Genomic DNA, 24924 nt, shown 5'->3' with positions numbered 1-24924 from the left:
TAAAGTAATGTAAGAACCTTAGGGCTCTTCTCTCAATTCACACATTTCTATGTATTCTGTCTCAGAGCATGGTTATCAACCTTGTTCACTTAGTCATCTTAAACCTGAATGCAGGTTGAAACACACATGTAGTCCATCAGTTAGAAGATACCCTTCTTCACATTTTATCATCTCTAAAACTGCATGTCAATTTAATTTGTGATGTTTTTCTTTCTTACAATTGATGACATTTTAGAGTCAATGAAATATGAAGATCTTTGAATCTATATTAGACTCTACCCACAGCTTTAATTTTTGTAGAACGTTTCCTCCACAGATTGAGACTAGATGCCAACTCACATTACAATTTTAATATAAATAGCTTATGTCTCAAAACACAGACATCTGTGTTTATAAGTCAAAGCAGTTATAATGTAGATTTGTTTTTCTTCAATAATGGTGATAGAAATGGATAAGCTCCTCTTCTCTAGAAACATTTAAATTGTAGTATGTGTGCAACCAGCTTTTAATGAGATGAACTGTGCCTAATCATGTAGTATTTATTATATAGCATGTATACACTGTAAGTCAGCAGTTTATGACAGAAACTATCAATTTTGATCTGACAATAAGGAAAGGGGAATATACTGTGTGGGTGTGTATACCTGCAAAAACACTGAATCAGTGTGGCTGCTCCGACAAACCACTCCCGCCAGCACACTATTCAGATTATATGTATTCTGAAGACAATCTCTGGTTTCAACGTCTACAGCTGTAAGTTAAAATAAAATAGCACAAAATATATCATTTTCTTACAAGGTTTTTGCAGATAATTCATACAGAATTTATTTCATATGAATTTACCATTAAAAAAGGTATGATATGGCTATTTTCTTATTTTCTTTATGATAATCCTCCAATTCAGAAATTCAAATGATTTCTCTATGCAAAATAAACTAGTATCAAAGAAAAAACTTGTTTACACATTTGTAGCAAGCTTTTTCTTTGATACTAATTTATTTTAGTATCAAATTAAAATCATTTACTTTGAATATTAAAAGATTATCACTTTATGGTATATTTACACAATGGAATACTATTTGGCCATATAAAAGAATGCATGCCATTTGCAGCAACACAGATGAAACTGAAGGCCATTAGGTTAAGTGAAATAAGCCAGACACAGAAAGAAAAATATTGCATGTATTCATTCATGTGTAGGAGCTAAAAAAGTTGATCTCATGTAAGTGGAGAATGACAGTTACCAGAAGCTGGGAAGAATATGGGTGAGTGCATGGTGGTGGGAGGTGTGAGGGGGAGCCATTAGCGGGGGAGATGAAGACAGATTGATTAATGGATATAAACACACAATCAGATGGAATAAGTTCTAATGTTTGATAGTAGAGTAAGGTGACTATAGTTAACAATGTATTGTATATTTCAAAATAGGACTTGAAATGTTCTAAATACATAGAAATGATAAATCCTCATTTGTGATGGATATCCTAAATACCCTGAATTGATCATCACATACTTTATGCAGGTAACAAAATATCATATGTACCCCATAAGTTTGTATAAATATTATGTATCTGTGAAAAAATTAATTTAAAAAGATTATCATTTCAATTTTTCTGTAAACCTCAAATGCTTCTAAAGTATAAATGTTGGAAGTGACTGGCATATTCATTCAAACTCTTAGTGGATGTTAGAAGTGGAAGAATCTTTTCGGAAAGAAATTTAGTAATGGTTATCAAATTTTAGAATGATCTAGAAATTCTAATGGAATTTATCTAATAGAAACACACTAATATTTGAGCAAAATTACATAGAATGTTCACTGCACTATTGATTCCAATAGCAAAAACTTAAAGTTGAGTGTCCACTATTAGGGGAATAGTTGAATAAATTACAGTACCCTGTAATTATCGCACTAGGCAGCTATTAAAGATACTGATAGGGAAAGAAACATCTGGTGCTCCACAACACCATTTGTGCTGAAAACAACCAATTAAAGATCCAAAAGTATGGTTTTGTTACAGCATAGAAAAATATCTGCAAAGAAACATATCAAACCATTAAATGAGATTATATCCTCAAAGCTGAAAAGGTGAGGGCTGGTGGTAATGGGTACAAGCTCATCCCATTTTACTCTATGTTTGGGCTGTCTAATTTGGTAGCCACCAGCCTTCATGTGGCTATTTAAATTTAGATTAATTAAAATTAAAGATTCAGTTCCTTAGTCCATTACCCACACTTCAAATGCTTAATAGCTCCATGTGGCTAGTGGCTGCTATATTGGATAACACAGTTTTAAAACCATTCTGTCACTGAAGAAAGTTTTATTGGACAATGCTGCCCTGTGTTAATACTTCTGGATCACTAGAAGTTTTTAAACTATGCATACATTATTATTATAATCACACAAAGAAATATCCCCACTGCCCTGCCCCAAATTGGAGTAAAGTGACCACTAAATGAACATTTAAAAACTAAAGATATGGGGGAAAAGACAGAAAAAACAACATCAGTACTTTTACACTTTAGTTCTACATTCAGTGTAATCTGTTACAGAAGGATGATTCTTTGATCAGTAGCTACGACTTTCTCAGCGTCAAAAGATTCACAATGCACATTAGACTGAGAAGTCTTTGAAGGTGAATCATTCTTTAAGAGATTCTATAACTAAGCCTGCACTTTAAAAGATTGTTCATACATCTTCCAAAAACTAAAAAGGAGAAATTAAATGCATTACCTAGTTGAGACAGCAAACCGATAATACTTAAGATCAGTGAAGCACTTATGTTGGGGTCTTCGAGTAGCTCTACAAGGCAACTCAAGCATTCACTTGTTAATATCTGATTTGATGTAAATAGTCGTGTGAGTTTCTGTCCAGAAATTACCTATAAAATAGTAATCAAAATATGTTGGTTAAGCGATGGCAATTTTCATCTCTTCTCCATTTCAAATAAAAAACTCAGTTCCTTCAAAGTGCCACTGCTACCTTCCCAATTTAAAAAATTCACACATGCTGTGAAAAATTCACCCCTGCCTAGATTACCCATCAATTACCTAATCCCTCCCTCCCTAGCTAAAGTAATCATTTGGATCTCAGTTTAAAATAATTTCCACCAGGAAGCTTTTCTTAGCTTCTTATACCATCTCGGTTAGGTCTGCCTACTATACTATCCTATAGTACATTATATTTCTATTTCTTAAGTTAGCAAACTTTTGAGTTCCTAGCAATATTTCTCCTTCACACTACATTGAACATGCAATGAAGGCATCGCCAACAAATCTGCACTCTAGTACCAATATATTTACTATGCAAATAAATTCTAGTACATTCTACTTACTTTGAGGGAGGAGAATGAAAAATGAAGCCCAGAGGGTAGCTATGAGATTATTCCTTCTGCTTCTTCCCAAAGACAAGAGGTGAGCTCAGAAGTTAAGGGATTACAAAGAAGGAAGTGAAAAGTGAATCTTTTTTTAAGTAGCCAGGCAAGGCACTGAAAAATTTTATTTCTGATTATTCCATTTTTTTTTTTTACTTTCTTGTAATCTATAAGCCACATATACGCATGCACAGACACACATACACACACACACACACACACACACACAGAGTGAGAGAGAGAAGAGAGGAGGTAAAGCTGGAACTAAAGGCCAAAAGCAGTTGTCACAAAGTATGAATTTTCAACATACTTTATAGATGTATTTATTACAAAGCATATCTTTTCTACAAAGATGGAAAAACCATTAGTTACCTTAGAATAAGACTAACTCTGTCCTGAATACTTATTTTAATAAGATCAAGCCTAAGCAGGCTTTTTTAGCATCCCTCTAATCTTTCCTTTCTGTATCCTTCCTTTATTCTCTCACCCACATCAGTTTTTCTTCTAAAGCTTTGCTGATAAGCGTTTCACATTATCTGTTCCTAAGGAGTGTTTTAACATTACTAAAGTAAAAGTCTATAAGAGAAAAAATAAGTCCAAATATGAGAGTGCAGACACCAGTAACAGATATTCTGGGGTAGGAAATACTGTGGGCATTACCCTGTTGCTTATTTATAAATCTAGCTCTCCAGAATAAAAATCTTCTGTTTTAAAAATGATTCTCTACAGGATTGGTCCTGTATCTCAATAACATAAATTGTCTAACATGTAATAATTTTATGTACTGGGTAAAATAAAAATTGCTTTACAAGTTTTTCCCTTTACTTATACTGAATGTCTTAATACAAAGATAATTTATTTTAATAATAACTAATACTTATATAGCACTTACTATGGTCTAGGCATCGATCTAGGCACTTTACATATGTGAACTCTTTTCATCTTCATAATAACTCTGTAAGGTAGGTACCACTATTTTGTTTTGCAGATGAGTAAACTGAGGCACACACTGATAGTAAAGAAGCACAACTGGAATTCATATCTAGGCAGCTTGGTTCCTGAATTCATGCTTTTAATCACTGCACAAAATTAGTGCTATGAAACATCATCATTAAAAATCAGATTAGCTCAGCTTGGCAGTCATCAAACATTCAAAGCCTACACTCTGCATGGGGCTATAAAAGTGTGGGAGAAGTACAGAAGAATGAATAATCTCTTTTCACATGATACCTATCTCTCTTTGCATACTCAGATCTTGCTCTTCTCGTGAAGTCTGCACAAAGACATTCACCATTAAAAATATAAATACTGTCAACCAAAATGGTTAAAATTAAGAAATATGAAAACATCAAGGGTTGGTGTAGATGAGTGATGGCAAATTTCACATATTGCTAGTGGGAAGGTAAAACGGCATAGTTCAGAAAATTGTTTGGCAGTTTCAACTAAAACGGAACATATGCCTACCCAATGCTCTAACAATTCTACTCCTAAGTATATAAATGTGTGCATATATCCGCAAAAAACGTATGTCTACAACAGCTTTATTCTTAATTCCACCCAGAAATGTAAACAACCCAAATGCCTATCAACAGGAAAGTGTATGTAAAATGTGGTACACTTATACAATAGAATTCTACACAGCAATAATAAAAAAAAATGAAGTAGTGGTACATGTGCAACATGAATTTCACAGATTATATTGAGCAGAAAAGGCCAGACACAAGAGTACATATTGTATGAGTCTACTTATCCGAACCTTATGTGAAGGGGCAATGAAGAAACCCTATGGGGCTACAAATGTTCTGTATCATGATACAGGTGGTAGCTACTCTACCTATATGTTAGCTACCAATATGGTAGCTACGGTACCTATATATTAAAAACTATCAAACTCTTCACTTAAGATTAATGCACTTTATGCTCTGTATGTATGTTATCTCTTAATTACAAAAAGTCCTTTGTAGTAGTAACCAGAAGCCAGTGCTCTTCATACCTTTGCAACAATGGTAGAAGAGTTTTCTGTAAACCCCTTGAAAGTTTAGGAATACAGTAAAGGCCTCATCCCATATTTTGTTTAAGTCTCTTTTTTTTTTTTTTTTTTTTTTTGAGACGGAGTCTCACTCTGTCACCCATGTTGGAGTGCAGTGGTGCGATCTCAACTCACATAACCTCAGCCTCCAGAGTTCAAGCGATTCTCCAGCCTCAGCCTCCCGAGTAGCTGGGACAACAGAGAGACGCCACGCCCAGGTAATTTTTGTATTTTTAGTAGAGACGGGGTTTCGCCATGTTGGTCAGGCTGGTCTCAAACTCCCAACCTCAGGTGATCCGCTGGCCTCGGCCTCCCAAAGTGCTGGAATTACAGGTGTAAGCCACTGTGCCTGGCCTTAAATCTCTTTCAGTGCACAACCTACCTGTTTATTCAAAGAAAGGTAATGCTTCAGAATAGCATACAAAATGCTTAACTCCCAATTTTTAAATTAAACTGACTGCCCTGCTTATTCTGTGGCTTCTGGAGCCTATGCTAATTCAGAAGCAAAGCCTTAAGCATTTAACAGCTGACACCTTGATTATTAGGTTTGCAGGCACTTCTTAAAGTAAAGAATGAAAAAGAGAAAACAAATGTACTTAGGAGATGGGCACCTGAAGTAGGGAAAAGAGGAGCACCAGTGAAGCTCAAGAAAAGCCAGACACATTTAATACAACAGCAGCTTCACTAACAGCTGCTGTTGCTCTACTACTGGAAATCATTTTTTTCCTGTAATATTTTACAAATTTTTGGCACATTAGTCTTTTATCATAGGGTTAATATAACAAATACAATATATTTTAAAATTATGTTCAATTCTACCTTAACAGAGGAAAGCTGTGACACAGAGAGTTAAAATAAGCCTTAATTGAGCTTTAAAAAAATTAAACTGAGGTCAATGTTAGTTTGAATTCCGTAAATGCAAAACAAATGACAGCAGAAGATTAAGATCCTAAAACAAACGGAATCGTCTGGACACATATCACTAGAATAAAAAAAAGGCAATTCAGCATTCTAAGATTAAAAAACTGTGAGCAATGTATTTTGGTAAAGAAAAAGGATTACGCTTACTAGGAAGGGGAAGTGCTTCTTAAGGTTGAAATAATGTTTTTCAAGTTTGAGTTCAACCCGAGTTCAAATAAGAGCAGTAAGCAACAAATTCAATTATAGATTACCGAAGGGCAAAACCAAGTTTTAATCATGATATCCCGTCACTGAGAATAGTTGTGTATTGAGGGCTTGGTTTCGTAGAAAAACCAAAACTAGAAGCAAAGGAAAAGGTAAAATTCCGAGCTTTTTCCGTTACCTACTCGAAACACAGCCTAAACTTCCCAACCTTTTGCCCCACTCTCGCTTTTCCTGGAGCCTTCAGTGAGCGCTCTTGCCTCTCGCTGCGGCCAGCGGAACCCCGACACTCACTCGCCTTTACCGGCACGAAAAGACAACAGAGGGATCGAAGGACTGTCCTTTCTTTCCCAGGTTGGGGCCGCCACTCCTCGGCCTCACTGTGAAATAAGAATTACTAAGGGGAGCCCCATCTGTCCTCCACCCAGAGCCTCTCACCTCCAAGTGCCGCAAAAGCTGAGTGGCGTTCGCCTCTGACTTCACGACTTTGTACTGACTGACAGTCAGGAGCAAGGACTTCAAGCAGGCAGTGGAGTCCATCGCACCGGCCGTGGCCCGCGTTAGGGACCACCACCGCCCAGCCTGCGCCGGCCTTTAGCTTTCGCCGCGCTTTTTTTGATTTTTTCGGCCCCACCCCCTCGCTCCCAGAAGCTTCCGGATCCGGTCGGTCTCCGGAAGTCCCTAGGCACCCTGGGGGACCGTTCTCGGTGACGGCCGGGGTGGGCCAGGGGTCGAGGTGTTTCGTGGGTCCGGGACGGGGGTTGGGAGCTGCCCCTGCTAACACACCCTCGTCTGAGAGGCCGCGAGGTTTCGGCTTGAGATCCCGTGAAGGCGAGAAATCTCGCGATTTCTCGGGAGAGGAATCGGTTAGGCGAAGGGGGAGTCCTCGTTCAGCTGTGCGCTGTGATTTCGTGCGCTTTTTCCTCCTTCATGTTGGATGGCCAGGATTTCGTTTGTGCGTCATCCTCTACCTGAGAAGTGGTCGCTTGCCCCTAGTCTAGACACGGTGAGGAGCTCTGAGGAGAAGAATCTTTGGGCCTTAGATTTTGAGGCGGCCTGGGAGGGTCCTCGTTTTTAAATCTCTCCTACACCCGCCCCTTCTGCCCGGGGATGGTAGTTTCGCAGAGTCAACCTATTGGCATTATGTGGCAAATTAGTCATGCCCTGACCATAGTATTTGTCACATTTATTCGAGAAGACTACCTCCTGCTGACCCTGGGCCAGGTATTGCTCCGGAGGGTGTTCTCGTTAGCGTCAGTTTTTGTAAGTGAAGGTGTCTGTTTCTCTCTGGCGTGATTGATTGTTTATAATTCTCGATGTCTACGAAAATGGCACTATTGGCGTTTTTTTTTTTTTATCGGAGATAGCTTAATATTATTGCATGTGTATATAATGAAGCGAGTCAGTTACTGGTTTTGGAGCTTTTTGCTTAGTATTTCCTAACGCCGAATAAAGCTTTAAAAACCAGGATGTAGAAATTGTAAGAGTAGGATACATTTCCACTTAATTAAATCGTTTATCAGAAATCATGTTTTTTCACTTCAAAAAACATTTTTTGAATTACTAGATTTTTGAAGACAGGTTTGGTGTTTTAGTTTTGTTTTTTATAAAAGTTTAAAACTAAATCTGAAAGATAAAAATGATTTAACCAGTTGGGACAGTCATGTAAAAAATCTTTGGGTAGCTTATGTGTTCATTTATGCTTTCATTCATTCCGTAAACAATTATAGAGCGTGTAACATGGGTTAGAAACTGCCAGTCAGGGAACAGAGATGAAGATAGTATCCCCTGCTATGAGGGAGCTGTCTAGTAAGGGAAACATATAAAATAGTTCTTTTGAAATTCACCACATAAGTGAGAGGCACCATGCAGTAACATGCAGCAATGGTTAAGAGTAGAGAGCCAGGTTAGCTCCACCTTTGACGATGTGACTCTAGGCAAGTTCTCACTGCTGCAGAATCTTCATTAGGTAAAATCTGGCTAAGAGAAATACCTGGTTCATAGGACTGTTCATTCAATAAGTAATTCATTGAGAATCTGCAATGTGCTAAGCACTTTTCTACACACAATAGACTCAGTGAAAAAAAAAATACTACTGGCATGCAACTTACATTCTGGTGGGGAACCAAATAATAAACACAATAAGGAAAATGATATAAAGACAAAAATAGACGTTATTACTGTAGAATAAGGTTGGTAATTGATAAGGGAAATGGGGAGGTCAGGATAGACCTCATTAAGAAAGCAACATTTGGGGAAATGCTTCAAGGAGTTGAGAAAGGGAGCCGTATTCTGTGGGAAAAGGTTTTTAGATAGAAGAAATGGCAAAGAAAGACCCTAAAGTGGGTTACTGTATGCCAGAAACAACAAGGATGCCATGTGGCTAGTGTAGAAAGAACGAGAAGGAGAGGAGTAGAGATGAGGTACTGTACGGTCTTGGAGATGGTTAAAAAATGAATTAATGTAAAGTGTCAGCTGTCATCTGGCATAATTAAGTTTTCAGTGTTACAGTCAGTGCCTCATTGGCAAATGAAATGATCAGAGTTTGATAGTGTTAGACTTTTCATCTGTAATGGTGTGTCAGCATCGTCCCCATTCAGAACCTCAGGGTAACGCGCAAAGCTGCGTGCTATCAGTGCCATCTTTGTTGGATTTTGACTTAAGCAGTCATACAAATTTTGTATTCTCTTCTGTAATTAATATCAAATGTCTTTCTCAAAAAATCTTCACCAAAATTGATGTTGTAAGTTTAGTAAGATGTATCGTTTCTAGCTGTGATAAGTCTTGACATTTTTAATCAGATACTTGCATATCCTAATTTGAGAAACACCGATCCATACTTTTAGGCCTCAAAAAGGGAAGAAAAGGAGCAGGAGGCCAGGAGCAGTGGCTCACGCCTTTAATTTCCAGTTTTTTTGGGAGACTAAGGCAGGAGGACCTTGAACCCAGGAGTTGGAGCCAGCCTAGGCAACATAGTGAAATGCCATCTCTACAAAAAATGAAAAAATTAGCCGGGCATGGGTGTGCTCACTTGTAGTCCTAGCTACTCTGGAGGCTGAGTTGGGGTGATCGCTTGAGGCTGCAGTGAGTGTGATTGTGCCACTGCACTGTAGCCTGGGTGGCAGAGTGAGACTCTGTCAAAAAAAAAAAAAAGAGATGAGTCTGGGTCCCAGTGACCAAAGGCCTTATTAGCCTTAAACTTGGACTCCATCCTGAAGTCCGTGGCAATCTCTGGTTTTAAACTGGCACCTGGTCTAGTCAGGTTTGTTTTTAGATTGATTACTCTGGCAGCTGAATGAACTATGATTTTGGGGAGGATAAGACTGGAAAGAGGGACACTAATTTTCTGGAGCCTTCTGAAGGACAACCAGGATAACGGAGGTGGAGATAGAAAAGAGGTGACAAATTTGAGAAGTATATATGAAGTAAAATAGGTAGGATTTGGTGACTGATAGTGGATGTGAGGCGTGAAGAGAGGGATGAGTCTAGCAGATAATAAGTTTTTAGGTTGGATGAATGAGAAGATACAGATACCGCTGAGTTAGTTAATAGAAAGTATTAAGGGTATGCCAGGTGTGGTGGCTCATGCCTTTTATCCCAGCACTTTGGGAGGCTGAGGCAGGAGGATCTCTTGAGGCCAGGAGTTCAAGACCAGCTTGGGCAATATGGTGAAACCCCATCTCTACTAAAAATACAGAAAATTAGCTGGGTGTGGGTGGTGCATGCCTGTAGTCCCAGCTACTCAGGAGGCTGTCGTGGGAGGAACACCTGAACCTGGGAAGTCAAGGCTGCAGTAAGCCGTGTTTGCCCCACTGCACTCCAGCCTGGGCAATGTGGGCAACAGGAGGAAGACCCTGTCTCAAAAAAAAAAAAAAAAAAAAAGTATTCAGGGTATATTTTATGTTCAGTGAGATTTTATATAATTTGTCATACTGTCTTGTTCCATTCTTATTATGTTTATTTCTCATTACGTTTATTCTAATAGAGATTGGTTTACTTAGACTTTCTACCTATATATCATCTGCAAATAATTACCTCACCTCTTCCAGTATTTGTTGTCTTACATTATTGCATTAGTGTAAGCTCCAAAATATGGAAAATCATGTTTACTTTGAACAGCTTTGTTACATTACTTAATTTAATGAGAATGAACAGTGTTTTAACACTTAGTATAATTTGTGCTATTGGCTTTTGATACTTATCATGTTTAAGAGATTGGCTTTTATATCTGTTTCATTCTTAAAAATGTCTGCCAAAAATTACCCAGTTTTCACATTTATCTATTTTATTTTTCACTTTAAAATTATAACACAGTGGATTATGTTGCCTTTTTGTTCTTGGGATAATAATAGTTTACACTTATTGAGCATTTGCCATGTGCCAAGCACTGTCCTAAGGACTTTCTACTTACCTATCTAATCTTTATAACAACCCCATGCTGTAGGAACTATTATGATCTCCATTCTAAAGATGAAAAAACTAAGACAGAGGAAGGGGAAGTAATTTTCCCAAGGTCATGTAGACAGTAGTAACAATCCTATGTTTTTCTATGCTTCAGGTTTTGATTTGCTGGTATTTTATTCAGGATTTTATTATATACCTGTTCATAAGTGAGCATTTTCAGTAATATTTTTCTTTATTCTCACATCAAATTTGAATTATATGTTACCATTGAAAAATAAATTGGAAGTGTTTCATCTTTTTTATGCTATGGGATAATAAGAATCATAGAAATTATCTGATCCTTGTAGGCTGTACACAGCTGTCCTGTAAAATCATTAAGCTTGATAGTTTATTTAGTGGTAGATGGTAGAAATTTAGCAAATATTTGAATTTCTTTCTTTCTTTTTTTTTTTGGATATGGTTTCACTCTGTTGCCCAGGCTGGAGTGCAGTGGCATGATCATGGCTCATTGCAACCTTGAGCTTCCCGGGCTTATCTTCCCACCTCATCCTCCCTGGGACCACAGGCATACCCCCACGATGCCTGGCTAATTTTTCTATTTTTTGTAGAGATGGGGTTTCACCATGTTGCCCACGCTGGTCTCAAACTCCTGGTCTCAAGTGATCTGCTCGCCTCAGCTTCCTAAAGTCCTGGGATTATAGGCATGAGCTACCACGCCTGACCTTGAATCTCTAGTATAGTTATGGAGCTGATCATTTATTCTGCCTTTCCTTAATTTTAGATATAGAGTTTTTTAGCATAATTGTTTCTCTATATTAAAAATTTACCGATAAAAAGTTGCATTCAGTATTCCAGTATGTCTCTTAATCTCATGGTAGTTCTAAATTTCCATTTTCATTCTATGTTATCTATATTTTTTCTTAGTTGGGCTTTCCATTGGTTTGTCCATTTTATTCAGCTTTTCAAGAACCAACTTTCATTTTATTAATTCTCATTTTTCTTTGATTTCAGAATCACTACTCTTGTCTTTATTAATTTCATCCGTATACATTCATCTTTTATTTACTTTGTTGTTTTTCTAGGTTTTTAAAAGTTGAAGTCTTAGTACATCTAGGTTATTTAAAGTTGAAGTCTTAGGACATCTCTCTCTCTCTCCCCCCCCTCCCTCTCTCTCTCTCTATATATATATAACTTTTAAGTTTGGGGTACATGTGCAGGTTTGTTACATAGGTAAACTTGTGTCATGGGAGTTTGTTGTACAGATGACTTCATCACCCAGGTTTTAAGCCTAGTACCCGTTAGTTATTTTTCCTGATCCTCTTCCTCCGCCCACCCTCTGCCCTCCGATAGTGCCCAATGTGTGTTGTTCCCCTGTATGTGTCTATGTGTTCTTATCATTTAGCTCCCATTTATGATTAAGAATATGCAGTATTTGGTTTTCTTGCATTAATTTGCTAAGGATAATGGCCTTCAGATCCATGCATGTTCCTGAAAAGGACATGATCTCGTTCTTTTTTATGGCTGAATTCCTTAGTATATTTTTAAATAAAAATCATTTTTTTATGCCATGTATTTTATATTTTGGTTTTGTTTTGTGTTTTTTTCTTCACAGCAGAAAGTAAAGGCTAATAGACCAAAAACTTTTAAAAAGACAATAGCTAAAGTAAACATCTCCATTTCACTTAAAAAATGTATAATAATTTTAACCAGTCAGGTAAATACATTTTTAAATGCTAATAGTCATTTATTCATCAAATGTTCATTGAATGCCAGTTCTTTTTCAAAGAGATTAGATTTTGTTGATGAAATAGACAAACCAGAATAAGTACTATTAAGAGAAATCGAATACTGTAGAAACACATGGTATTTTTTAGGGTAAAATATTAAGTATCCACTTCCTTCATTCTTCAAAGATTGGCATAAAATTTCTCTTCATGATTTTGTTGTTGTTGTTGTTGTTTTGTAGGGGAGAGAGCATCTCATTTGGTTGCCCAGACTGGAGTGCAGTGGCATGATTAATAGCTTATTGCAGCCTCCAGCAATCCTCCCACTTTAGCCTATGAGTAGCTGGGACTACAAGCATGCACCACCACACCTGCCTAATTTTTAAATTTTTTTTAGAGACAGGGTCTTGCTATGTTGCCTAGGCTGGACTCAGTCTGCTGGCCTCAAGCAATCCTGCCTCAGCCTTCCAAAGTGCTGGGATTACAGACATCAGCCACCACACCCACCTGTAAATTTTTATTACTGTCTGTACTTTAGATTTTGCATAGATATTTTCCATAATTTATAGTTTCAGAAACACACCTGATGGAAGTAAATAACACTTGCTCGGCATCTTGTAACTCAAATTTAGGGCTGTCTAGCTCCTTTATTTCTTCTGGAAAAATCTAGAAAGAGCATATTGTCTTCTATCCTGAATATATAATCTCTAGTAACCAGGGTTTAAGTAATAGTAAATGAATTAGACTGAATGAAGACTTGAATTATAGTTTTGACAGAACTGCAGAGTTTGCAGAATACTAAGTTTTGTAATATGGGAATTATACCAGGGGTGTGAACACAGGGCTAATTGTTCATTCATTCATCTCCTGTATATTTAATGAACACTTGATGCTAGGTCCATTTCTAGGTTCTGGGGATACAGCAATGAATCAAATAGACAAAAATTTCTGCCCAAGTTGTTTTCTTATAATGGGGGATATAGACAATAAGGCATATAAGTAAAATTACATGAATGATAGCAGTAAGTGTTAGGGAGTGAGAAAAGGGAGGAGGAATAGGAAGTATCAAAGTCAGGATAAGGTGTTACAATTTTAGATAGGATGGAGTGCTAATTGATGTATGCCAAATAACAAATCACCTCAAAACACAGTGGTTGAGACCATGAGCGTTTATTTCTTGCCCACAGATTTGCGGTTGACTGCAGTTTGTCTGCTCCAGGTCTGATTTGACCAGTTGGCTCTGCTTCAGCCTTTTCGTGGAGAGGGGCAGATACCTGGATTTCTATTTAGGTTATGTTGTGATGTTAGACATCCAGGAGAGATTGAGTAGGCTATCAAATTATTGGTAGTTAAAGGAGCGGTCACGGTTGGAGATAGAAATTGAAAGCCTTGAGACTAAATGATAAAGGACTAAGTATGGATAGAAAAGACATTTTAGGACTGAACTCCCGGATAGTTAAGTATTTAGTGGTTGGAGAAGTGTGGAGGAACTGGCAAAGGAGACAGAAGTTAACTGCAAGAAGACACAGGTTCTGTCTTGACCCCATGGTTGTCTACAGGTACCAGTTTTACTTCAGGCATATGAGCTGCCTCTTGACTTCTAAAGGATAATTTTAGGTTGGCCAAGAAGGCTGTTACAATCTACACACGGGCTCCCTCTTTACATCTGCCTTCAGAGGCCTTGAGGTGTGCAGAAGGGTGGGTGAGTTCATTTTTTAAAGCAATATTGAGTGCTTAACGTGTGCCACGTGCTATTCTAGGCACCAAGGAATGAAAACAAAGTTTTCCTAACTTCATGGGGCTTACATTCTAGTGGGGACATGAAGCCAAATCTAAAACTGAGGGATTATTCAGTAGACATAAACGGCTGGTAGAACAAAAGTTTCATTGGCCCAGTTTCGAAAGCCTGAAGTCAGAAATCCTGCAGTAGAAAATTGGCAGAGGTCTAGGCGTGGGGTCATTTAGATAACCATGTGCCCCATATAGCTAAAATAATTCAAATACTAATAATCTGATTCTACCCCTTATGCAGAGTCAGGAAACTAAGTGTATGATTAGTGTCAACTTCTATTTTTCAGAAATGTTACCTTTGTCACAAAGCCAGAAAATCTAAAAAAATTAATTCTCCTTTTACAATTATTTTTCCTGTTTTCTTTCCCAAGTATCAAGTATTACAGTTCAGCTAAACTCTAAATGATTTGCCCAACCATAAAGTTAACTTTCACTTTTCAAACAGTTTCTGCTTTTTCTTTTTATACATTTCACAGCATTCAACTTTAGGTTAAGAGTTCAAGGTTTGAATATTTTGGATGTATATTCCCCCATTGTCATATCTTATACCACATCTCAAATCTAATCACATCTATCCCAGAATAAGAATGTTGCCTTACCTTTTTTTTTTTTTTTTTTAACACAAGTACTATCCATTGTTTCTGAATCCAGTGTTAAGTATAAGTAAAAATGAGTATAAGTAAAGATGAAAGTGATACACTTTTAAGTTAAGGAACAGTAATCCTGGTAACTACTATTTCTTGAAGACCTATCTTCAAGATAGGTGCAGAGCATGGGTCTTTGCTTATCTCACTTTTAAATTTCTGGTCTTTCAGAAAATAAATACTATCAGGCTTATGAAATGAGTGGATATCTATTTCTTGAATTAAAATGTGAAGCTGTTTTTGAAGACAGTAGTGTCCAAAGTACCGTATGCACACCTCAGGGGATATGTGAAACTGTCTATTGAACAAATATTAAAACATTTTTTACTTGCTTTTATCTTATTCTTTTTTTATGTTATAATAATTATGCCTGCATATAATTTATAAGTGAATTGATATTCTTATATTTTCAGCATATTCTCAGATCTTTTACTGTTTTAGGGCTATGTGATCAAAAAAGTTTGGAGATTTCATTTTTAAAAATCTTTAACTTTGAGAGATCATTTAGCCAGGTGTGAACTATTGTCCATTTCATTGTTTATTTCACTACCATGTATAGTATCTGAATTGTTTTGTTGAATAGAAAAACTCTTAGTAAAAACTAGTGTGACTAGTGACTATGAAATATTAGGCTGGCATGATTAATAACTTTTATAGTATTACTAAGAATGTATAAATAGTTTCATTTCTGAGTATGCGTATGTGCATATTATCTAGTCCAGCTCATAATTATACATTAAACTTATATAAAATTAAATATAGCACTAGAAGTAATAGGACATGGAAGAAAATAGAATTGCAGTTGGTAAAATTTGGGCATGAATATCTGCTCTTACTGATTTATTAGCTATGAGAACTCTATAAGCCTCAGTTTCTTAATTTTTAAAACTTACTTCAATAATGTTTATCTTCCATAGTTGTGTAAAGATCAGATGTTTATTCAAGGTGCATAGCTTAGAGCGTGGCACATAGGAGCTGATGAAAATTAAGCTTATTTTCAATGTAACCCAAGGTAATACACTCAGTTAATATTATATGAAAAGAAACTCTTCATAACCAAAAGTTCGCTCTGCCTTCTTACCTACACCCTTCTTACAAATGTATGCCTTTCTGAGATAACAATGAGCTGCCAATTTTCTTACATGGGGTGGGGCAAGCTGGAGGTGGATAGGGCAAGCTTTCATTGATGGTGGTAGAGGCAAGTACATGACAGAAGTATTCCCATTCCCTAGTTGATTACCATCTCTGCGTGTGTTATGTCTCAGGATTCTCCCTTCTTTTCTCATTATTATCTAACAACTATAATGACAACATAATATTTTTAAATTGCTGAAAATATTCCACCTTTGGAGTATGTGCTTAGGGGTAGCATATGCTTCTTCCAGTGGTTTCTAGCTACGTTTCTGAAGAGTGTGGTTTTAGCAGTGCTATCTGTAAATATTTGAAACTGATGGCTTGTTTAGTATCTGGATAGTTTTTCAGGTAAATCCTAACCTGTGCATATTCATTGTAGGCACATTCCAACTATTCAAAACAAATTAATATGTATACTATAGGTTTACCTGTGTAAGTCCAAAAGTAACTAATTGAATAGATCTGAATGGAATTTAAAACATGCTTAAGACAAGATGTTAATTTTGCTTTAGGAAAGGATGTTTCCTATGTTGGCAGATTGTAACAAGGGGTGGTGAGTATACATTATAAGGCTCTTATTTCCTGGTTTAAGCAGATATATTGCTAGCAGTGATCTTTGCAAAGTGGCGAGAGCTAATATAAACAGTGATCTTTTGGGATAGAAAATATCTTCCAGTTTCTGATAACTTTTGCAAAGATTTTTCCACCATCATCCATTAGTTCTGGAGTTTGACTAAGCAAACTGTATATTCTTTGGGGGCAAATAATAGCTACTGGTGTCTAGGTGTATTTATTTTGTAGTTTTACCAGGAAGTTAAACAAATTCAAAAATGGAGAAATTAACAGTAAATTATAAAACCAAGTAAACAGTATATTTTGTTCATACTAATTATTGCTAATACAAAATAATGGTGTAACTTGTTAACTTGTTATTCTTTGAGTCTAACCTAATGGCCTCAGCCATTTTTGTCTACACAGAGCTCACTAACATACGAGAAATAAAGATTTTCATAGTGCTGTAACCACAGAACAACTGCACAGTGGACCGAATGTTTGTGTCCCCCCTCATTCAGTGTTGAAATCCTAACCCCCAATGTGATAGTATTAGGAGGTTGGGCCTTTGGAAGATAAATTAGGTCATGAAGGTAGAGCCTTCATGAGTGGGATTGTAAAAGGCCAGAGGGCTCTCTCACCCTCTTTGCCATGTGAGGATACAACCAGAAGTTAGAAGTCTGCAGCCCAGAAGAGCACCCTTATCAGAACCAACTTTGCTGACACATTGATCTCAGACTTCTAGCCTCCAGAACTGTGATAAATAAATTTCTGTTGTTTCTATAGTACTTTACTGTAGCAGCCCCAATGACTAAGACAGTCATTTCAAAAGCCACAAAGAATGGCTGGTTATTGCTGCTAATCTAGCAGATGTACTCAGATCAACAATAGTTAAAATTCTGATTCCAAGGAACTCCTATCACAAAATGTCCTGCCATGTTCTTTGAAAGTGTTTTCTTCAGTGTTTTTAAGGGTTGAAGTGGCCATAGCATCTTACGTCTCAACTTTGAGGAGTTTTTTAGAATTCTTTTGGTAAAATTTAGCAGAAATGATAACTAGCAGTGTCAGAGTCTGCTTGTTAACAGACCCATGATCTTATGGTGTAGATTTAATTCAATGTTGAGTTAGAAAATCCAGCTTTTCAAAATAGCTATCAAAATTTTAATCAAGTTGCGTGTTCAAGGTGGTGGTATTGCAGCATTGTTTGTAATAGCAATTTTTTTTTTTTAAAGTCAAACCTAGAGACAGCTGAAGTTTTTAATCAATGGTCTGGTAAAATGATACATGCATACATTGGCATATCATGCAGTTTAAAGACTAAAGTAGATGTATATGTGCTGGTGTGAAAAGTGCAAGGTGCTGAACAGTGTGCACACATTATGTTGTCTTTTGTGTCATGTGTGATATATTTGAAAAATAATTTTTTTATCCCATTTCTTAAATCTCATTAACATTCCTTTCCATACAATAGCATTTCGCCTTCACAGTAGGGAATTAGAAGAAAAGTTAGTTAATTTTGCTGCAAACATAAACAGTTAAATGATGATGATTATGATTATGAAAATGGTGATGATAGGAACACTTATATAGTGCTTACTACGTGCCAGGTACTATTCTGTCTTTTAAGCATTTAATCTTTACAACCCTATGAAGGAGGTACTGTCATCCCTATGTTTTAGATAAGGAATACCCTTACAGTAGTTTAAGAGCACTGTAATCACTCTGTAAGGGTATGCTTTGACACACACACACTGCTTTGACACACACTAGCTAGCTGTGTGATTTTATGTGAAATTAATAAACATTCTCTGTGCTTCAGCTTTCTTATCTAAGGAAGAAACTCAAATAATTTTGACATTAATGGAAATCTAGATACTTTATGTCATTTTGCTTTCTTGTAGATATAAGTTTGTTTGTGTCTGTACATGTTGTATAATATCAGGATGGTCTTATTTTTCTTCCCCAGAACAATCTCTAGGTCCACTTAATTAAGCTTCTTAATCTTAACTCATTCATTTAGCTAAATGTTTCTCAATGGAGAGTAATTTTGTGCCCCAAGGGATATTTGGCAATATCTGGAGATATCGTTGATTGCCACAATGGGGCTGAGGTGTGTGGATGTGTGGGTGTGGGTGTGTGTTGGTGGGGAGCTGCCTCTGGCATCTGGTGGACAGAGGCTAGGGATGCTGTGAAACATCTTAAAAATGCATAGGACAACTTCCCGTTACAGGGTTATCCAGGCTGGAATGTTAGTATTTCCAAAATTGAGAGACCCTGATTTACTGCGCATAGGAAAAGTTCTTAAAAACTGAATTCCTTTCCTGAAAAAGACAAAATATATTACTTTGTTTTAAGCTAGTAGCATGGAGAAAAGTATGAGCTTTATTTTTATTGTTTTCCACACTGATACTCCCTTTTTCCTCCTGGCATTGTATAATCTGTAAGTGCTAGAGTTGACAAGGGAGGGAAATTCACAGGACATCCACCCACACTTTGAAATGTAAACTTGTTGGCATATTAGAGTCTCTATCTTGGCCAGGTATTTTTGAAATCAACCCAGTAGTGCCATAGACAGTTGTTTCTGGATAAACGTAGAGATTGACCCTGCTGGTGTTAAAGCTTGAAACTTATATTTATTTGAGTTTCTTCCTCAGGAAACGACCTTCAGGCCTCTCGAAAAAAGTATCCAAGAACTGAAAATTACCAGATCACTTCACCACATGCCTCCTTGCCCCTCCCTAGTTATTGTTTTTTTGCACATTATTACATTTCTTCCCTGCTATATAAACCCCTAGTTTTAGTCAGTCAGGGAGATAGATTTGAGATTGAGCTTCATCTCCTCAGCTGTAGCACCCAGTTAAAGCCTTCTTCCTAGGCAAAACTTGTTTCAGTGATTAGCTTTCCGGGCGGCCGGCAGGACCTAGACTGAACCCTTGGTATTTTGGTAACATTTCAGTCAAGATGAACATTTGAGTGGATTTTTATAAAAATGTGCCTATATACAGTTTAGGAAGGTGACAGTAACACAAGTTAAATGTTTAAGTGGATTATTAAAAAATTATGCATAAGAGCTGTGCCTGCTTTGATGTGAATAAACAGCTTTAAAAATGGAAACAAAATACCTTTACAACTAAAAAAAAATTGTTAAAATTTCAGTAAGTAAGAGGGAAAGTAGGAAATGAGTGTTCAGGTAGAAGGAACAGTAAGAAAGGCATGTTACTGTTTATTAAGATATGGATGGTATTACCTTATTTTTCAACCAGTAAAACACAGCCTACAGATAAGATCATCTTGGTTAGCGGATAAAGGTGTGCTTTAAATTGACATTGAACTTTAGCTTGCCCTCAAATCAACCAACAAGGACCTAAATAGATTCCTGGAGAAGAGCAGTCTCTTAATCCCAGGAAGTCAGAGTAAATTTAGTTTACTGCCGACAGGGAAAGTCTATTGAAATGAATATGCTAGGGGAAACTAGATTTACCTTTTTTTTTTTCCTTCATGTTAACCCTTTCTTAAAAGGTTTCCTCCAGCCTCTTCTAGAATGGTAAAAACCTTTGGATTATTTTAGCAGCTCAGTGGTGACATTTCAGGCTGGCTACTTCCTTTTGGTTGCTAGGCACTTCGCCTTTCTCGCAACAGAGGCTGTAAAGTGCTACTGCTGTTGCTATTGCCGGTAGTGTTTGCCACACGTACCTGTTTAGCGCCAGGGAAATGATGAGATTGATGATTCTTTCTCCTGGAAAACCTTTCATCACAGAGATTCATCTCAGGTTGTATTTTGAGCAAGCTGAAAAAGCCCTAGCCTTTCTTAACTCTGTTAATTCGGGATCCAAGTATCTTTTTGATTTGTTGATTAATTTTCCACCCATTTCTTTTTCAAGCTGAACACTGAACAGCTTAGCAGAGGGCTTCTGTCCTCTCTTACCTCGTCACCAGAGGATTTTCCTCCCTTCTTTTCATCCTTGCTGTGATCTATGCAAACAGCTACTGGCCAAAGAAGAGCTTAGCAGAGGGGGAGGTCTCCAAGTCTGAGCTTTGATAAATTCTGGAAATGAGGGGATTGTTGTCTGGAAAAGGTGTACATTTGTATTCTCTAGCTATGAAATAATGCCTTAACTGTTGTTACTTTTTATTAAAATAACAGGAAGAATTATAGAAACCATAAAAGTAGTTTGATCACAGTTCTAAAATCCTCACAGTTATGTCTTTTTCTCTACAGCTTTATTAAAGAGATGAAGCAGATCTGATCTAGTGTGAATGACAAGGTTTATTCAACCTCTCTGCTTCGTTATTAGCTGTAGTTTGTATCTTTCATCAGTATTTGAACAGAGGATACAAATTAAAATATGACTTTGCTTACTGAATGTTTGAAATGAGAGTAAAACTATAACAGTTATCTAGGAAAACTGTATTCATTCTATGTAGGCAAGATGTAATACAGCAACGAAGTGTTTTTGTGGGGATGAGCAAGAAATTAAAAGATATTAGAAGAAAGCTCTTTTAAATGAAATTTAGAAGGAAATCTCTCTCTGTGTATATATGTGTAATTTTGTGTTTTAAGATAGCAGCAGCAAATTGTCGCAGAATTATTCTTGTCTCTTAATACTTTCTGTGTTACTTAAGAGTTGGTGTGAGTCAGATGTAGAATATTGGTATGTGGTATCATAATTAGGAATACTTGTTTTACAGATGATTTCCACAGGACTTCTTTTAGCCCTTATACCAGGGCTGAGTTGCCCCCTCCCTTGTTCTAAGCTTACTGAAAAGATACACAGACCTCAGGGTTTATTAGATGGGTTCAGGTTCTGCATTTACTTCTTCCTGTCTGTGGTAAATTGCTTTTTTTGGTGGGGGAGGGGCAGGATATCATTAAAACAATGTTTCTCTGCGTAAACACAATCTGAATTCTTAATAAGTGACTTAACAGTTGATCTTGTGGAATATATTTTATTGATTTGGGAATTACCCTATGCTGAATTACCTGTTAGTAATGGGCCTAGCTAGAAAGGCTGTACCAATCTAATTTATGGAATTGTATTAAATATGCTGTTACAGAAATGGCTACCCAATTACTGAGATAAATAAGCAGTTCAGAGACAACAAATGAGAAACTTCATCCAGTCTTGTGCTTGGCAGCAAGGCAGCCTACGTCCATTTGATTTATGCAGTTGCTGCCACTTTCTTTTCTATTTCTTCTATTTCTTCTTTTGTCCCAGAGCATATAACAATCGTTTTACATATGATTTAACACTTTCTGGGCTTAGGGTAGGATCAGAAAAGGAAACCAGCCTAGCACAAAGCACTGGAGTCTAGAGGCTTGAACTTTCAGTAGGAAGATTAAATGGGACCTGTTTTAGAAGAGTTGTTCTTGGAATAAATAGCTATGTAAATAAATATATATACTTATGATACTCTAGTCTCATTGTTTTCATTTGTGTTGCCTCAGTGTTATTTTTCTTTCAGGAAATTTCCACAACATCCATTGATATTTGAACCAGAGATTGTGCAAGTGTTCTTTACATCCTGTGTCTCCTACTTTATGGAGATGTAGAATCATGATTTTGGGAAAAAGTAGCTACATGTTATTTGTAGACTAAAAGAAAACAAAACAGTGCTGTCAAGACTGTGTTAAGCAGGAACTCATATATACTTAATGGGAAATAAATTAGTATAAACCTTTTGGGAAGCCAATGAACAATGAAATATTTGTGTCTTTTGATCTATTAATTTTACTTTTGACAATGTACTGTAATGAAATAATCATAAATATGGAAAAAGCTGTATGGATAACTCAGTATATCATGGAACTATTTATAATAGTAAAAAATGGGAAATTAAATGACCAACTATAAGGAAATGGCCAAGGAAATCCCAATCAACCAGCTATTGTATAACCATTAAGAATGTTTACTAGGAGGATAAAATAACATGAAAGATTCTTTTGATATAACATTCAGTGGTGAAAAATGTGGGGTAGAACATCTTTTTTTTATTATACTTTAAGTTTTAGCATACATGTGCACAATGTGCAGGTTTGTTACATATGTATCCATGTGCCATGTTGGTGTGCTACACCCATTAACTCGTCATTTGGCATTAGGTATATCTCCTAATGCTGTCCCTCCCCCCTCCCGCCAACCCACAACAGTCCCCAGAGTGTGATGTTCCCCTTCCTGTGTCCATGTTCTCATTGTTCAATTCCCACCTATGAGTGAGAACATGCAGTGTTTGGTTTTTTGTCCTTGTGATAGTTTACTGAGAATGATGGTTTCCAGTTTTATCCATGTCCCTACAAAGGACATGAACTCATCATTTTTTATGGCTGCATAGTATTCCATGGTGTATATGTGCCACATTTTCTTAATCCAGTGTATCGTTGTTGGACATTTGGGTTGGTTCCAAGTCTTTGCTATTGGGAATAGTGCCGCAATAAACATACGTGTGCATGTGTCTTTATAGCAGCATGATATATAGTCCTTTGGGTATATACCCAGTAATGGGATGGCTGGGTCAAATGGGATTTCTAGTTCTAGATCCCTGAGGAATCGCCACACTGCCTTCCACAATGGTTGAACTAGTTTACAGTCCCACCAACAGTGTAAAAGTGTTCCTATTTCTCCACATCCTCTCCAGCACCTGTTGTTTCCTGACTTTTTAATGATGGCCATTCTAACTGGTGTGAGATGGTATCTCATTGTGGTTTTGATTTGCATTTCTCTGATGGCCAGTGATGATGAGCATTTTTTCATGTGTTTTTTGGCTGCGTAAATGTCTTCTTTTGAGAAGTGTCTATTCATATCCTTTGCCCACTTTTTGATGGGGTTGTTTGTTTTTTTCTTGTAAATTTGTTTGAGTTCATTGTAGATTCTGGATATTAGCCCTTTGTCAGATGAGTAGGTTGCAAAAATTTTCTCCCATTCTGTAGGTTGCCTGTTCACTCTGATGGTAGTTTCTTTTGCTGTGCAGAAGCTCTTTAGTTTAATTAGATCCCATTTGTCAATTTTGGCTTTTGTTGCCATTGCTTTTGATGTTTTAGATATGAAGTCCTTGCCCATGCCTATGTCCTGAATGGTATTGCCTGGGTTTTCTTCTATGGTTTTTATGGTTTTAGGTCTAACATGTAAGTCTTCAATCCATCTTGAATTAATTTTTCTGTAAGGTGTAAGGAAGGGATCCAGTTTCAGCTTTCTACATATGGCTAGCCAGTTTTCCCAAGACCATTTATTAAATAGGGAATCCTTTCCCCATTGCTTGTTTTTGTCAGGTTTGTCGAAGATCAGATAGTTGTAGATATGCGGCATTATTTCTGAGGGCTCTGTTCTGTTCCATTGATCTATGTCTCTGTTGTGGTACCAGTACCATGCTGTTTTGGTTACTGTAGCCTTGTAGTATAGTTTGAAGTCAGGTAGCGTGATGCCTCCAGCTTTGTTTTTTTGGCTTAGGATTGACTTGGCGATGCGGGCTCTTTTTTGGTTCCATATGAACTTTAAAGTAGTTTTTTCCAATTCTGTGAAGAAAGTCATTGGTAGCTTGATGGGGATGGCATTGAATCTATAAATTACCTTGGGCAGTATGGCCATTTTCACGATATTGATTCTTCCAACCCATGAGCATGGAATGTTCTTCCATTTGTTTGTATCCTCTTTTATTTCATTGAGCAGTGGTTTGTAGTTCTCCTTGAAGAGGTCCTTCACATCCCTCATAAGTTAGATTCCTAGGTATTTTATTCTCTTTGAAGCAATTGTGAATGGGAGTTCACTCATGATTTGGCTCTCTCTTTGTCTGTTATTGGTGTACAAGAATGCTTGTGATTTTTGTACATTGATTTTGTATCCTGAGACTTTGCTGAAGTTGCTTATCAGCTTGAGGAGATTTTGGGCTGATACAATGGGGTTTTCTAGATATACAATCATGTCATCTGCAAACAGGGACAATTTGACTTCCTCTTTTCCTAATTGAATACCCTTCATTTCCTTCTCCTGCCTGATTGCCTTGACCAGAACTTCCAACACTATGTTGAATAGGAGTGGTGAGAGAGGGTATCCCTGTCTTGTGCCAGTTTTCAAAGGGAATGCTTCCAGTTTTTGCCCATTCAGTATGATATTAGCTGTGGGTTTGTCATAGATAGCTCTTATAATTTTGAGATACGT

General features: G+C 37.0%; 2 protein-coding genes across 8 annotated transcripts in view; one reads left to right on the top strand and one right to left on the bottom strand.

Moving 5' to 3' along the window:
• CIP2A (cell proliferation regulating inhibitor of protein phosphatase 2A) overlaps positions 1-7336 on the bottom strand; it is a 38476-nt gene extending 31140 nt beyond the window's left edge. The window contains exons 1-3 of the mRNA XM_003261777.3: positions 6964-7336; positions 2735-2882; positions 645-751 (exon numbers count right to left, since the gene is read on the bottom strand). Coding sequence (XP_003261825.1) covers positions 645-751; positions 2735-2882; positions 6964-7065 — 357 coding nt within the window. The 5' untranslated portion in view covers positions 7066-7336. The remainder of the gene's footprint in view (positions 1-644; positions 752-2734; positions 2883-6963) is intronic.
• Positions 7337-7372: 36 nt separating this feature from the next.
• DZIP3 (DAZ interacting zinc finger protein 3) overlaps positions 7373-24924 on the top strand; it is a 115126-nt gene continuing 97574 nt past the window's right edge. For 4 of the 7 annotated variants that reach the window (XM_030801607.1, XM_003261776.3, XM_030801605.1 and 1 more), the window contains exon 1: positions 7373-7531. Coding sequence is in view for 1 of the 7 variants with exons in the window: in XM_030801608.1 (XP_030657468.1) it covers positions 7463-7531 (69 nt within the window). In the remaining 6 variants the exon portion in view is untranslated. Of the gene's footprint in view, positions 7789-24924 lie in introns of all 7 variants that reach the window. The other 3 variants (XM_030801606.1, XM_030801608.1, XM_030801609.1) reach the window with 3 other exon arrangements.

This window comes from Nomascus leucogenys, chromosome 21 (genome assembly GCF_006542625.1).
Source record: "Nomascus leucogenys isolate Asia chromosome 21, Asia_NLE_v1, whole genome shotgun sequence".
NCBI classification, from domain to species: domain Eukaryota; kingdom Metazoa; phylum Chordata; class Mammalia; order Primates; family Hylobatidae; genus Nomascus; species Nomascus leucogenys.
The sequence above is the reverse complement of the archived record's forward strand: the minus strand, read 5'-3'. Positions and strand labels throughout refer to the sequence as shown.